Genomic DNA, 14,497 nt, shown 5'->3' with positions numbered 1-14,497 from the left:
AAAAAAGCGAGTGTCCATCTCAAAAAAAAAAAAAAACAATGACAAAAGAAGAAAAAAACCCAAACCTCCCCTCTCATATGTCCTTTGGGTCAGGCTCACTGGCAAGAAACAATTCAGCTCTGGCTAGTTGGTTAGAAATGAATGTTGACACGAATCAAAGCTCTTGTTCTTTTGCAATACTAATCAATTTATTTCCTTCCCTGGGAATGAGGGGGTGGCATGAATTTCCAAAAGAAAAATACTCAGTTTTGGTCTTTTATCTTAAGCAGGCAGAGAGGCAAAAAGTTGGGTGCTGGGCACATGCCCAGAGGATGCCATTCCTGGCTGATTCCCAGGTACGGGCAGGGATCTTTGTATGGCAGTGGTTACCCAGGGCTGGCAGAGGGCACTCAGAGCTGTCTTTCCATTTCCCACAAGTGCCTGGCCACCTAGATCTGAAACGCAGAGAGAGGACGAGCTGCGGGTGGCCCTGGAGTTGCAAAGCCGCCCCTGAACATCTCTCCATTCAAGCATTATGTGTGGGGCTGAGAGATCTGCCCACAAGCTTGGGAATACAGGAATCAGGTTGAAGAGCAAGGCTTCCTCACATTTACGTGAAAGGGTCTGCTGGGTTCAGCGTCCACATTCAACAAATCCCAACTGGTTGAATACATACTGATTTTCAAGAATGGCAAGACATATGGGAAATGTACATATATATATTTTGTAAAAATTGTAAAAAAATATATATATTTTCCATCTGTCTTACCATTACGTATACGTTTGTACTGGGAAATAGATACATATAAATTTATATGGCTGGTGCCACAGGAAGAAAAATGAGGGTAAAATTAGAACCCCAAGTTAAATGTCCCATCCCATGAAAAATCTCACTGGGAGGCCAGGTGCCATGGTTCATGCATGTAATCCCAGCAGTTGGGGAGGCTGAGGCGGGTGGATCATGAGGTCAAGAGATTGAGACCATCCTGGCCAACAGGGTGAAACCCTGTCTCTACTAAAAATACAAAAATTAGCTGGGTGTGGTGGCGTGCACCCATAGTCTCAGCTACTTGGGAGGCTGAGGCAGGAGAATTGCTTGAACCCAGAGGCAGAGGGTGCAGTGAGCCGAGATCTCGCCACTGCACTCAAGCCTGGCAACAGAGCGAGACTCTGTCTCAAAAAAAAAAAAAAAAAAGAAAATCTCCCTGGGAAAAATTATTCTCGAGTAAACTTTTATTCCCTGGCACGTTCTTAGGAGTTTACATCGGCTTCTGAAACTTCCTAATCGGCCCCAGCCTCCAACTTTCTCTGGTTCTGCTGAACAAGGGACCTGTTTACCGTGCCTCAGTTCACTCTGCTCAGTAGACAAAGGGGCCCGCTCTCAAAACATGAGTGCTCTAAACTGAGGCAGGTGCATGGAGACACGTGTACAAGGGCCCACTGGGACTGCGAGTTTATCTGGGAATTCATCTCCTGGGAAGAAGGAAAGGTGATAGGAAGGCTGGCTGGGGAAAGGCTGGGGAGCCTGGGGAGGAAGGGGCACCCAGAGACTTCAACAAAAGGCAAGCTTTGAATCTGCGGTTGTTGACAACAAGAATCAAAATGTCCGAATCCCTGTCCTGGAAACCCCACAACGCAGAGGTGTGGCGTTGCAGAAGAGGCCCCATGTCATTTGATGTGGCATGCCCCCAATCTCTTATGGTAACAGTGGCTCAAAAACAAAAACAAAACATAACTGCTTAATGATGTTGCAGGCTCTAAGGGTCTCTGCAAAGACTGGTCCCCCTCATAAGTGACTTGTAGCCTCTGGGTTTCACCGCCAGCCTGCCAGGAGCTGTGCCTGGCCCAAAGCCCTGCCACCGGTAAGCTGGCTTACAAACCACTCGGGCGTGAAGGTTACGTAAAAGCAAGCCGCCCAGCTCCCCCACAGGCAGGCGGATGGACAAACAGCACGGCTGGGACCCTGCTCAGCCATGGAGGAACAACACACACAGCTGGGGAGTCCCTAAAACCGAATGGCTGTGCAAGACGTGAGAGGAAAGCGCAGGCCCTGCGGACGCCGTCATGCAAAGCTCAGGAAGTCACAAGTCAACCTGCAGTGACAGACCGCAGGTCAGTGGTCACCTGGGGACAGGTGGGGCAAGGAGAGGTGGGGGAGGTCACACAGGGCACAGGGAAGTAACTCTGGTACTGCAAATCCACCAGGATTGCAGGGATGGCGTCCAGTGTTGATACGTATTTCAAAACTCATCGGACTATGCTCAGTTCAGTGTCTGTCAATGATACTGCAATAACATTGCTACCCATGGACAGAAAAGCAGCAGCAGCCCAAGGCCAAAGAGTCAACCCCGGGCCCCGAACACAGGGAATTCTGAGGGGCCAGCAATCTCCCACCAGGCTCTTCTCGGCCTTTCAAGAGTGTCAGCCCCTCTCTCCTGTCTCCTAAGTCACTGGCACCTACCTTCTCATCTCACGATATTTTCCCCCGTGTGGTCTACAGTATCCGAAACCCACTGCTACGAGATCGCCCCTTTGTTCACGAAACAGGAAACAAACCTACACTTTAAGTGTCTTCCCTTCTCGCATAAAACTGAGTAACTCACCATCTGCCTCTACGTGCAGGCAGCTCAGCTAGACTGTCCATAGCTGCATGGCTCAGTATGGAAGCCCTGGCCACATGTGGCTATTTTGACTTTAGATTAATTAAAACAGCCGGACGTGGTGGCCAGAGCCTGTAGTCCTGGCTACTGGGGAGGCTGAGGTGAGAGGATTGCTTGAGTCCTGGAGTCTGAGACCAGTCTGGGCAGCACAGTTCATCACTAAAAAAGGCAAATACAACTAAGAACCCAGTTCTCCAGTTCCATGACTCATACCTGCAGTGCTCAGTGGCCCTATGTGGCCAGCGGCTACTCAAGTGGACAGCACCAAATACAGCATTTCCACCATCCCAGAATGTTGTCAGACAGAAAGGCTGTTCCAAAGACAGTCCTTGCCCTTCAGGAACTGCACAGTTTGGTGAGATGCGTGCAGAGGCAGAGGAAAGCGGGCTTCCCCTTCTCGTCCACACACACAGATGGCCAGCCTCTCTGGGTGTGCCGAGAAGGAGAGACAGCAGGCTCAGGCTGAATGAACCAGAAGCTGCCGCCCCTTGTTAGCAGGAAGCAGCTTAACTTGGGGAAGCCAGAGGCTGGGTGGGCCCAGCTCCCCGGGAGGAGGCAGGCAGGGTGATGGGGGCTTCTCTGCAGGTGCACTGGGGAGGCAGACACTAGCGAATCAGGCAGGGAGGGAACTGGCCTGGTAAACCCTGAGGGTGGGGTGGGGGCAACGGGTTTAGGCGGCAGGAGCTGTAGGCCTGCAGGGTGGGGGCGGCCAGAAGACTAGAGGCAGATGAGGCTGGTGTGGGGGTCCCAGTGGGGGGCCATGGGGGAGAGAGCCTCACTCTGTCCGCCCAGTGTCCTGGCCCACCTCGTCACTCAGATCCCCTCATGTTATCGCTGTCTGAGGTGTCCAGTCTGCCCCAGAACAAGAAGCAGCTAGTACCCCTAACTGGAATTCAGCCTGGCACTCAGAGACCAGATGTGCTTTGTGAGGGTTCTCTGGGCTGGAGAAATGGCAGGTAGACCCTGGGATAGTGGTGACTGGAAGCAGAGAGCAGCAAAGGAGATAAAAAGAAGGGACATTAAAGAACTGGGGCAAAAAGAACACCAGGACCTAGTAGCAGCTGGACACTCTTGTGACCAGGGGAGCTCGGGACTCCAACTTTCTCTCTTTTTTTTTTTTTTGAGATGGAGTCTTGCTCTGTCACCAGGCTGGAGTGCAATGGCGCGATCTCGGCTCACCGCAACCTCGGCCTCCTGGGTTCAGGTAATTCTTTCACCTCAGCCTCCCAAGTAGCTGGGATTACAGGCACGCACCATCATGCCCAGCTAATTTTTTGTATTTTTAGGAGAGACGGGGTTTCACCATGTTGGCCAGGATGGTCTCGATCTCTTGACCTCGTGATCTGCCTGCCTCAGTCTCCCAAAGTGCTGGGATTACAGGTGTCAGCCACCGCGACTGGCTCTCTTATTTATTTTTTGAGATGGAGTCTCCTTCTATTGCCCAGGCTGGAGTGCAGTGGTGAAATCTCGGTTCACTGCAACCTCTGCCTGCTGGCTTTTCAAGTGGCTGATGCTTATTCTCCTGGCTAGTTTTTGTATTTCTGGTAGAGATGGGGTTTCACCATATTGGCCAGGCTGGTCTTGAACTCCTGACCTCGTGATACGCCCGCCTCAGCCTCCCAAAGTGCTGAGATTACAGGCATGAGCCACTGCACCCGGCCTTGGGACCTCAACCTTCAACGGAACAAAGGAAAACATGTCGGAGAGGCAGCGCCCCAGCAGCGCCCCAGCTCTTCTGTGGTGACCTTCATACACCAACAGCTCATTCTTCCACCCTGATAATAAACGGGAACCTGGGGAAAGGGACCTATCCGAACATCCCGGCCCCTCACCCAACAGCCATCCTGCACAGGATAAGGCTCTAACAAGCTCCTTTCTGCATGCCATGGATCTTCCTGCTGAGGCCTGGGGATGTGTCCCGTGTCTGGTCCCCAGAGCTGCAAAGTGACTGACCTGTGCAATGATCAAAGTCACAAAGAGCAGAGAATGAGGGGCACCCCAGAACACAGGAGATGGGGACACAGACACCCCTGAGACCCTCGCCCAGCCAGAGAGAACAGCCTGGGAAGATGCCTGCCCTTGGGAAGCTGGGGGCGGGGAGTGTTAATTCTGTAACCTTTCTTATATTGTTTCAAAACGGTTTTCAAAAACTGAAAAACGAAACAAACAGATACTACATTTCATCTGGAAATCTTAGTTCTGGAAGAACTGAATTCTCTCAGCTCTGACCCTGTGTGACTGCTGCCAGCCTGGTCTGGGGGCTGCCGCAGCCAAGCAGCAGAAGGGCAGGCTGTGACCAGCGGCCTCCAGGCCACCTCGGCCTCTGCCCTGTGTTCCCTCTGGCTGGCAAGCACCTCCTTCTCCACAGCTCCTACTCTATTTGCTCCACTTTTTAGGGAGACTGCTGTACTCCTGGTGACCAGTGCAGCTGCAGCAGGCTGGCTTTCAGTGGCATCTGGGACAGAAAGTCCTCGTCACCCCACCTTGACAGCTTCATTAAAAAAACTTGTTGAAAAACTGTTCTTCACATAACGTGGCAGGGGAAGAAATCACATACCCTGGCCAAGCAGTGGTGAATTTGCTGTTTGTCATATGAAAAACAAAAATAAAAATTCTTCATTCAGTGCCTTGATTCATATATGGAAAAAACTTCCTGCAGATCATCGGGGCAGAGGAAAAAAAAGAGGAAAACATGGCAAACTGCTAATCTCTGTGGAGCAGGACTGCGGTGCTTGCGCTCCTAAGCCTATCCACATGTTCTACGAAATGGACGACGCTTGTGTATTTATGTTTTATTTTCATGTATTTATTTATTTTGAGCAGTGTCTCACTCTGTCGCCCTGGCTGGAGTGCAATGGCGCCATCTTGGCTCACTGCAACTTCTACCTCCCAGGTTTAAGCCTCAGGCTCCGAGCAGCTGGGACTATAGGTGCCTCACACCAAGCCTGGCCATTTATTTATTTTTTTGTATTCTTAGTAGAGATAGGGTTTCGCCACATTGGCCAGGCTGGTCTCAAACTCCTGACGTGACCAGTTCAACATCAAATGTTGGGAGGACAAAGTGAGAGGACTGCTTGAGTATAGGAGTTTGAGATCAGCCTGGGCAACATGGTGAGACTTCATCTCCCACCTGCTCAGCCTTCCAAAGTGCTGGGATTACAGACGTGAGCCACCACGCCTGGCCAGTAACTTTTATTTAACTGGGAAGAAATAAGTTTGAATAAAACTGTCTTCCTAGGCCAAGCGTCGTGGCTCAAGCCTGTAATCCCAGCACTCTGGGAGGCCGAGGTGGGCGGATCACAAGGTCAGGAAATCGAGACCATCCTGGCTAACACAGTGAAACCCTGTCCCTACTAAAAATACGAAAAAATTAGCTAGGACTGTTGGTACAAGCCTGTAGTCCCAGCTACTCGGGAGGCTGAGGAAGGAGAATCGCTTGAACCCAGGAGGCGGAGGTTGCGGTGAGCCGAGACCACACCACTGCACTCCAGCCTGGGTAACAGAGCGAGACTCTGTCTCAAAAAACAAAACAAAACAAAAACAAAAACAAAAACAAACACCTGTCTTCCCTTGCACCCTTTCCGTACACAGCATCAGATGCTGAATGAGGAGCGGACGTCGCAGTCTGGTGGTGCTGACAGAACAGGAGCTCCTGCTGCCTGCCATGAGGCCGGGCGGTTACCGCAGTTTCTTCAGGGTTAAGAACATTTTAAGGCTGGGCGCGGTGGCTCACGCCTGTAATCCCAGCACTTTGGGAGGCCGAGGCGGGTGGATCACGAGGTCAACAGATCGAGACCATCCTGGTCAACATGGTGAAACCCCGTCTCTACTGAAAATACAAAAAATTAGCTGGGCATGGTGGCGCGTGCCTGTAGTCCCAGCTACTCAGGAGGCTGAGGCAGGAGAAGTGCCTGAACCCAGGAGGCGGAGGTTGCGGTGAGCCGAGATCGCGCCATTGCACTCCAGCCTGGGTAACAAGAGCGAAACTCCGTCTCAAAAAAAAAAAAAAAAAAAAAGAACATTTTAAGGCAAACAATGACTACTAACACTCACGTGTCACCTCTCATATTTTAAGGTAAAAAAATACCTTATTTTTTCTCTTGCAAGCTAAGCGGTTGGTCACTACAGGGAGAAGGGCTCTTTGCTGCCCGGGTAAGCATGGCAAACATGACGGCTCTGCAGGGTCCTGCTCTGGGACTGCACTGGACGGTGCACGTGGACGCAGCATCCGCTCCTCGCCAGCCCCACCCCGCTCAGATGTTTCCAACTTTCTTCTTTGCCACTGGGAAAAAACTTGAGGGATTTAAAAAACTTTGTATCAGATCCTGCACAACCAGAAACGACACTGTCTGGCAGGTGGGAGGTGGGTAGCAATGTCCAGTGCCTGCCACCCCAGGCGGTCCTGAGAATCCGTCACAAGCTCTGCCCTGACCCTGCTCAATCTGCCCGCCCACGACTCTCCTGGCAACCACCAACCAGTGATGGTGCTTGGCTCCTAAAATAAAACTGCCTTGCAACGTCCGCGGCCCGTGTAGCCCAGCGAGCGGAAGAGGATGGGCCCGGGTGTGTGGCTCCTGAGGGCCAGGCTGGCACTTGGGCTGGCGACTGTGGACGCCACAGCTTGGGTCACTCTCTCAGGACCCCACCCTCTCTAGCTCCTATCACTCCCATATACCCAGCTGCCTGGTATCAGAACACTCTGGGCATCACTGTGGATATCAGTGGTAAGAAGACGGGAACAGGGATGTCTGCTCTGCTCATGCTTTTTCCAAACCCTGCAGATTCTGTCTACTCAGAGGCTGCAGTGGCTCAGGTTACCCATCTCTGACTAAGCCTTCTAGAGCAGAGTGGCTGGGGATGGAGCTTCGGCTGACAGCTCACCCAGGAGCGCCTCTGCAACAAGACAAGCCTGCAGCCTGTGACGTCCCGCTCTCCTCTCATCAGACACACATCTAAGTGATCACCAGTCCCTGCCTAGAAAAGAAGCCGACCCTCAGGGCACAATGGTCTCTCCACAAAGCTGGAAGTGAGCATCTGCTTGACTCAGAAGGGGAGTAAGCACGCCAAATGTTGACAGCACTGAGCCTTTTCCTTAGCTGTGAAGCCCTGAGGTCTTTCCAAGGGCGCACTGTTCATGTTTAATCACAGCCTCCATGCTGGCCAAGCACTGGTGGGCTTCGAGGCTCGGCTCCCAAAGCTCTCTGTGCAGCTTCTCTAAAGACCTGAGGCAATGGTGGGGTCTCAGCCTAAAGTCGATAGCTTAGCAAACCACACGCACACCCACCGGTTCCGTCCAGTGCAAGCCCTGGGGGAGGGCAGAGGCACTCACTGCAGCTTGCATGTGAACGGCACAGAGCCGGGCAGCATCTACCCATGCAGAGCTCATTTTTAAGCGGCAAGGTTACAATTCCTACCCTTAACGTTTACATCTTGATTTCCTCCTTTCAGTTCCTTCAATGACCACATAGGCCCAAGGTAAAAGAAAAGAAACCCACTGGAAATCTAGGTCAGGCCACCGAGAGTGGGAGAGAAGTGGAGGGTGGTGCCCAGCACGAGGAGGAGCCACAGCTCCACAGCTGAGCCAGGGGAGCCCCGGCGCTCCAGGCTTCTGGGGAGGAGTCCTCCAGCACCCGCAGCTGCCCAACATGGAAGGCATCACCAGGCCTGCATCCCGGCTGGGCACTTCTGGAGTGGGTGACCTTGGTTCAGCTCCTCCACTTCTCGGGGCCAGTTTCCTTCCTAGTAAGATGCCTACTGTCACCGTGAGCTCCAGAATCCATGAACTCTTGCATCCCCTTAGTTGAGAGCTTTGACTCAGTTTGGTGAAGCCGGGGCATTCCAATCAACACGTAACTGCCTCTCGACAGCACGAAAGCCAACGCAACAGAAACCACAGTAAGGGGCAATGATACGACTGTTTTTTATAAACATGCTCTAAACCACACTCGGGCATAACTCACCGTGGTTTCAGAAAAAGCCAAAATGCTGAAAAACTCTTATTTTCATATAAAGTCAAGAACATGTGAAGCCGAATTAACTGAAAGGAATTTAAAGTCGTTTCCTAAGATACGTCCTATTCACAAGTCCGACGGCATCACCTAACTCCCAGAATGGGAAAATGTCTGAGCTTAGAGACCGCCTAGCGCAATTCACTCCTCTGATGGAAAATCCAAACCCGGGCAGGCGACAGGCCAAGGTCACAGAGGCAAAGCAGGGACGGGAACCAGCGCGCCCCGAACCTGCTTCCGACCAAGGGCGAGGCTCTGGGCCCCCTCAGTATCTGATGGTGAATCAATGAAGCTAAGTGGTGCTCCCTACGGGCAGGGCTTCCACCGGCTTCACAAATCAGCGATTTCCAGGTGATGGCGACATCCTAGAACAGAATTAAACGCTCCGAACTCGGACTTTTAACTCCTCAGAAGCCAGAGTGGAGTTTCTGAGCGCTGGCCTCGCCAGGCAGGGAACCGAGGGGCAAAGAGATCACCTCTAGAAGGCGGGTGCTCGGCCTGCCGACAGGGGCAGCTCGTCCGCGGCCTTGCTCTGTGTTTACATCAAGCGGTCAATTCCCCCATGTCAGACCTTCAAACACGGGGTCAGGGACAAGGGACAGGTCTCCGACCTCTGCACAGAGGCCGCAGCACCCTCAGAAAACCAGATTCCTTTTCCAGATGGGTTTAGAACGGCGGCTGACAGAGGTAGGAGCATTCGGGGTCTGGAAAGCGGTTTGGACTCAACACAGGCACCAAAGCAAAGGGAACCGGCACGCAGAGGTTGCGGGGCGGGGGAGACAGCGGGGCCCGGCTTTGAGGCTGAGCTCCCCGGGGACGACGCCAGGCACAGCGGGTTTGGAGGGCCTGCAGGAGGGGGCCAGGGCCCAGGCCTGGGCAGGCGGGGGGTGCTCTAGGGAGACGTCTCGCGGCGGGCAGAGGGGGTGGGGGAGTCCCGGGGCGGGGTCTGGGTCCCGGAGTCCCGGGGCGGGGTCTGGGTTCTGGGTCTGGGTCCGGGGCGGGCGCCGAGGGGTCCCGGAGTCCCGGGGCGGGGTCTGGGTCTGGAGTGAGTGCCGGGGCGGGCGCCGAGGGGTCCCGGAGTCCCGGGTCGGGGTCTGGGTCCGGGGCGGGCAGAGGGGGTGGGGGAGTCCCGGGGCGGGGTCTGGGTCTGGAGTCCCGGGGCGGGGTCTGGGTCTGGGGTCTGGGTCTGGAGTGAGTCCCGGGGCGGGGTCTGGGGTCTGGGGTCTGGGTCTGGAGTGAGTGAGGAGTCCCGGGGCGGGGTCTGGGGTCTGGGTCTGGAGTGAGTCCCGGGGCGGGGTCTGGGTCCGGGGGGGCAGAGGGGGTGGGGGAGTCCCGGGGCGGGGTCTGGGGTCTGGGTCTGGGTCTGGAGTGAGTGAGTCCCGGGGCGGGGTCTGGGGTCTGGGTCTGGGGTCTGGGTCTGGAGTGAGTGAGTCCCGGGGCGGGGTCTGGGGTCTGGGTCTGGAGTGAGTCCCGGGGCGGGGTCTGGGTCCGGGGGGGCAGAGGGGGTGGGGGAGTCCCGGGGCGGGGTCTGGGGTCTGGGTCTGGGGTCTGGGTCTGGAGTGAGTGAGTCCCGGGGCGGGGTCTGGGGTCTGGGTCTGGAGTGAGTCCCGGGGCGGGGTCTGGGTCCGGGGGGGCAGAGGGGGTGGGGGAGTCCCGGGGCGGGGTCTGGGGTCTGGGGTCTGGGTCTGGAGTGAGTGAGGAGTCCCGGGGCGGGGTCTGGGGTCTGGGTCTGGGGTCTGGGTCTGGAGTGAGGAGTCCCGGGGCGGGGTCTGGGGTCTGGGGTCTGGGTCTGGAGTGAGTGAGGAGTCCCGGGGCGGGGTCTGGGGTCTGGGTCTGGGGTCTGGGTCTGGAGTGAGGAGTCCCGGGGCGGGGTCTGGGGTCTGGGTCTGGAGTGAGGAGTCCCGGGGCGGGGTCTGGGGTCTGGGTCTGCAGTGAGTGAGTCCCGGGGCGGGGTCTGGGTCTGGGGTCTGGGTCTGCAGTGAGTGAGTCCCGGGGCGGGGTCTGGGGTCTGGGTCTGGAGTGAGTCCCGGGGCGGGGTCTGGGTCTGGGGTCTGGGTCTGCAGTGAGTGAGTCCCGGGGCGGGGTCTGGGGTCTGGGTCTGCAGTGAGGAGTCCCGGGGCGGGGTCTGGGGTCTGGGTCTGGGGTCTGGGTCTGGAGTGAGGAGTCCCGGGGCGGGCGCCCAGGGGCCCCGCGGCCACGCACCTCCTCCGCCTGCCTGCGCAGCGCCTTCTCGCGCTCGTACTGGGTGAGGAGCTGCTCGTTGTCCTCGCGCAGCAGCTCCAGCTCCACCTCGTGCTCCTGGTTCTCGCTGAGCACCGAGTCCAGGTTCTCCAGCACGTTCACCACCAGCGGCATGAGCTCCTTGACCACCTCCTCGTCGTAGCAGTGGATGAGGCGCTCGAACTCGCGGTAGATGGAGCCCGCCAGGCCCGACACCCGCTCCGACATCACCGAGCCGGAGCAGTAGTCGTCCTGGTACACCACCACGCCGCCGCCCTCGTCCATCTGGATCTCCATCATCGCGGCCACCGCCGCCGCCAGCGCGGCTAGCTCTCCGGCCGGCTCGCCCGGCCCGCCCCGGCTGCCTCAGGTCCCGCAGGCCGCGGCCCGTCGCCTCCTGCAGCTGCTGTCGCCTCAGGGCTCCGCCGCCGCTGCCGAGGCTGCGCCCGTCACTCACTAGCCGGAAGTCCCGCCCGCCAGCCGGAGGGGGCGGTGCCCGCGCGTCCTGCGGCGGCCGCGCCGCCAGGGGGCGCAGGGGCCGTGACGTCAGAGGAAGCCGGGCTTTAGGCCGGAAGCGCGACTGAGCCGGGCTGGGGGCGCTCCTGGTTAGGCTGGCTGGTGGGAGCCCCGGGGCGGCGCCTGTTGTCCGCAGCGCGCGGTAGCTTGAGCACGTCTCGGCCACCCTGGGCTTCCGGTGACCTCGTTCGCGTCCCCAGGCTCTGCACGCACCAGCGGCTTTAGGTGAAGGTTCAGCGCCTGCGCCTCCTCCCGACCGCCCTGATGCGCCTACGTTCCCTGCGGCACTGCGCCCAGCTCAGTCCGCGCCCGGCGCCTCCCCTCTCCTGGTGCCTCCCAACTCAGCTGGCTCTTCCCGGGATTCTGTGAATGCATCTTCAACGCCCATCTCATCCTGAAACCCGGCAGAGTGGCCTTCTTCCTTTCGCCCACTTCTCCCTACTGCACAGTGTGACTTACTCAGATTTTCCGGTTTTTTTCTTTCGAGATGGAGGCTCGCTCTGTCACTCAGGCTGGATACAGTGGCGCAATCCCGGCTCACTGCAACCCTTGCCTCCCGGGTTCAAGTCATTCTCCTGGCTTAGCCTTGCGAGTACCTGCGATTACAGGCCAGATAATTTTGTATTTTTAGTAGAGATGGGGTTTCACCATATTGGCCAGGCTGGTCTCGAACTCCTGACCTCAAGTGATCCTCCTGACTCGGCCACCCAGAATGTTGGGATGAGAGGCGTGAGCCACGGCACCGAACATTTCAGCTCTGTGCAATCTGTTACCCGTCCACTGAGTTACTAATTTCAAAGATATGTATATAATTTTTTGGGTGGTGAGACCAAGTCTCATTCTGTCGCCCAGGATAGACTGCAGTGGCGCGATCTCGGCTCACTGCAACCTCTGCCTCCGGGGTCCATGCGATTCGACTGCCTCAGCCTTTCGAGTAACTGGGACTACAGGCGTGCGCCATTACACTTGGCTTATGTTTTGTATTTTTAGTAGAGGCAGGGGTTTCACCATATTGGCCAGCCTCCCCAAGTGCTGGGATTACCTCACTCCCCAAGTGAGGCTGTGCCCAGCCAATGATTCTATTTTTGACCTATTTGATTTCTAATATTTTAGCATTTTGATAGGTTCTTACTACTTCCAAACACGTAGTTATCTTTTTAAGCTTTGTGTGTGTCTCATAAGTACGTGTCTGCAGCCTTTGCAGGTCTGATTCTGCATGTCATCCTGGTTGACTCTTGGCGCAGGCTCCCCTTCCCCCATTCTGAGCTAGTGTCCTCACGACTTTCTCTCTGGAAGTACTTGAGGCCTGAACTTAATGTGTTGTTCCAGAAGATTTGCACTTTATTTTGCTGGGCAGGGGGACGCCATGAACCCAAGACTTTGAAACTCAGTTTGGGAGCCACACATGTACTGTGAGTTCTGAGGAAACCGCAGCAGTGACTGCTTAATGGTAATGGAAATGTTCACTTACCAGCTTTCTCCTACTGAAATCCTCATCAGTTCACATCCTGTCACCCTAACTTGATTGCACTGAAACATTAACTCCTGTAGCTGACACCCTACTGATATTTTTTTTTGTTCTGTTTTTAGAGGCAGGGTCTTACACTGTTGCCCAGGCTGGAGGGCACTGGCATGATCAGGGCTCACCTAAACTCCCCACCTCAGCCACCTAAGTAGTTGGGTCTACAGGTGTATGCCACCACTGCCGGGCCAATTTTCAAAACATTTTTGTAGAGATGGAGGTCTCACTATGTTAACCTGCCTGGTCTTCAACTCCTGGCCTCCCAAAGTGCTGAGATGACAGGCGGAGCCACCATGCCAGGCCCTACTGTGTTTTTCACATTTTCTCCTCGAAGCATGATTTGCTGTATGCTCACCCGTCCCACTAAGAGGTTGCAGTCTCAGATTCAAATTTCCTGGGATCTCAAGTGACTTAATTTTCCCAAACCTCCATTTCCTTTTTCTTGAGATGGAGTCTCACTCTGTTGCCCAGACTGGAGTGCAGTGGTGAAATTCGGGCTCACTGCAACCTCTATCTCCCGGATTCAAGTGATTCTCCTGCCTCAGCCTTCTGAGTAGCTGGGATTACAGGCAGACACCATCATGCCCAGCTAATTTTTATAATTTTTAGTAGAGACAGGGTTTCACCGTATTGGTGAGGAGTTGGCCTCAAACTTCTGACCTTAGGTGATACACCTGCCTTGGCCTCCTAAACTGCTGGGATTACAGGCATGAGCCACTATGCCTGACCCCAAATTTCCATTTCTAAGCCTGCAAAACAGATCAGCTACTCCATGAAAGGAGCACGGTGCCATCTGTAGCAAATAATATGTGATAAAGGTTACGGAGTGTGGGGATCGCTCCTGTGTGAGGCCCCTAGGAAATGGGCCTCGCCATACAGTGAGCTTGAGCCCGGACACAGATCCCCAGTTGGGGGAAGTCTAGCTGCGGGAAAGCAGGAACTGAGAGAGGGACTATGTTCACAACAATGGAGAGTTATGAAGTTTTATAAAGTTCAAAATGCCGAGGCATGGCAAATGGATGTAATCTGTAATTCTTCTTGGTGAGCAAGTTAGAGCAAGCTTGCATTTTGGGGGATGTTTAAAGCTTCTGCTTTATATCTTTGAGAAATTTGAGCCCTCTGAATTCCAGAGGTAGCACTACAGTAGGAGCACTCCTACCACGGGGAGAGGCCTACAGACTTGCCCATCACCTTGTCACTAACATGATTTAGCAGATTTGTTAAGTTGGTTAAAACAGGCTGGGCGTGGTGGCTCACGCCTGTAATCCTAGCACTCTGGGAGGCCGAGGTGGGTGGATCACCTGAGGTCAGGAGTTCAAGACCAGCCTGGCCATCATGGTGAAACCCCATCTTATTAAAAAAAAAAAAAAAAAAATTGAAGTTAATTAAAACAGGATGAAATGTTAACAAGATGTGTGGTGGGTAATTACTGACGCTTCTGGAGTCACACAGCAGCTCCGCACCTGAACGTTGGCCCTGAATTAGAACTTCTTACAGCTGGGCATTGTAGCTCACACCTGTAATCCCAGCACTTTGGGAGGCTGAGGAGAGAGGATGGTTTGAACCCAGGACCAGCCTGGGCAACACGGTAA

General features: G+C 55.0%; 1 protein-coding gene and 1 long non-coding RNA gene across 26 annotated transcripts in view; one reads left to right on the top strand and one right to left on the bottom strand.

Moving 5' to 3' along the window:
* Positions 1–11,325, bottom strand: part of MAPK8IP3 (mitogen-activated protein kinase 8 interacting protein 3) — a 68,814-nt gene extending 57,489 nt beyond the window's left edge. For all 25 annotated transcript variants that reach the window (XM_035266469.3, XM_035266474.3, XM_035266471.3 and 22 more), the window contains exon 1: positions 10,850–11,325. In XM_035266469.3, the coding sequence (XP_035122360.3) occupies positions 10,850–11,167 (318 nt within the window). In that variant the 5' untranslated portion in view covers positions 11,168–11,325. The remainder of the gene's footprint in view (positions 1–10,849) is intronic.
* Positions 1,906–5,262, top strand: LOC103796488 (uncharacterized). The gene is made up of 3 exons (XR_013524509.1): positions 1,906–2,091; positions 3,765–3,843; positions 3,926–5,262. It is a non-coding gene; the product is annotated as an uncharacterized LOC103796488 (long non-coding RNA).
* Positions 11,326–14,497: the final 3,172 nt, after the last annotated feature.

The sequence above is a fragment of the Callithrix jacchus genome, chromosome 12 (genome assembly GCF_049354715.1).
Source record: "Callithrix jacchus isolate 240 chromosome 12, calJac240_pri, whole genome shotgun sequence".
Classification (NCBI taxonomy): Eukaryota; Metazoa; Chordata; class Mammalia; order Primates; family Cebidae; genus Callithrix; species Callithrix jacchus.
This window is presented reverse-complemented; position numbering and strand designations above follow the sequence as displayed.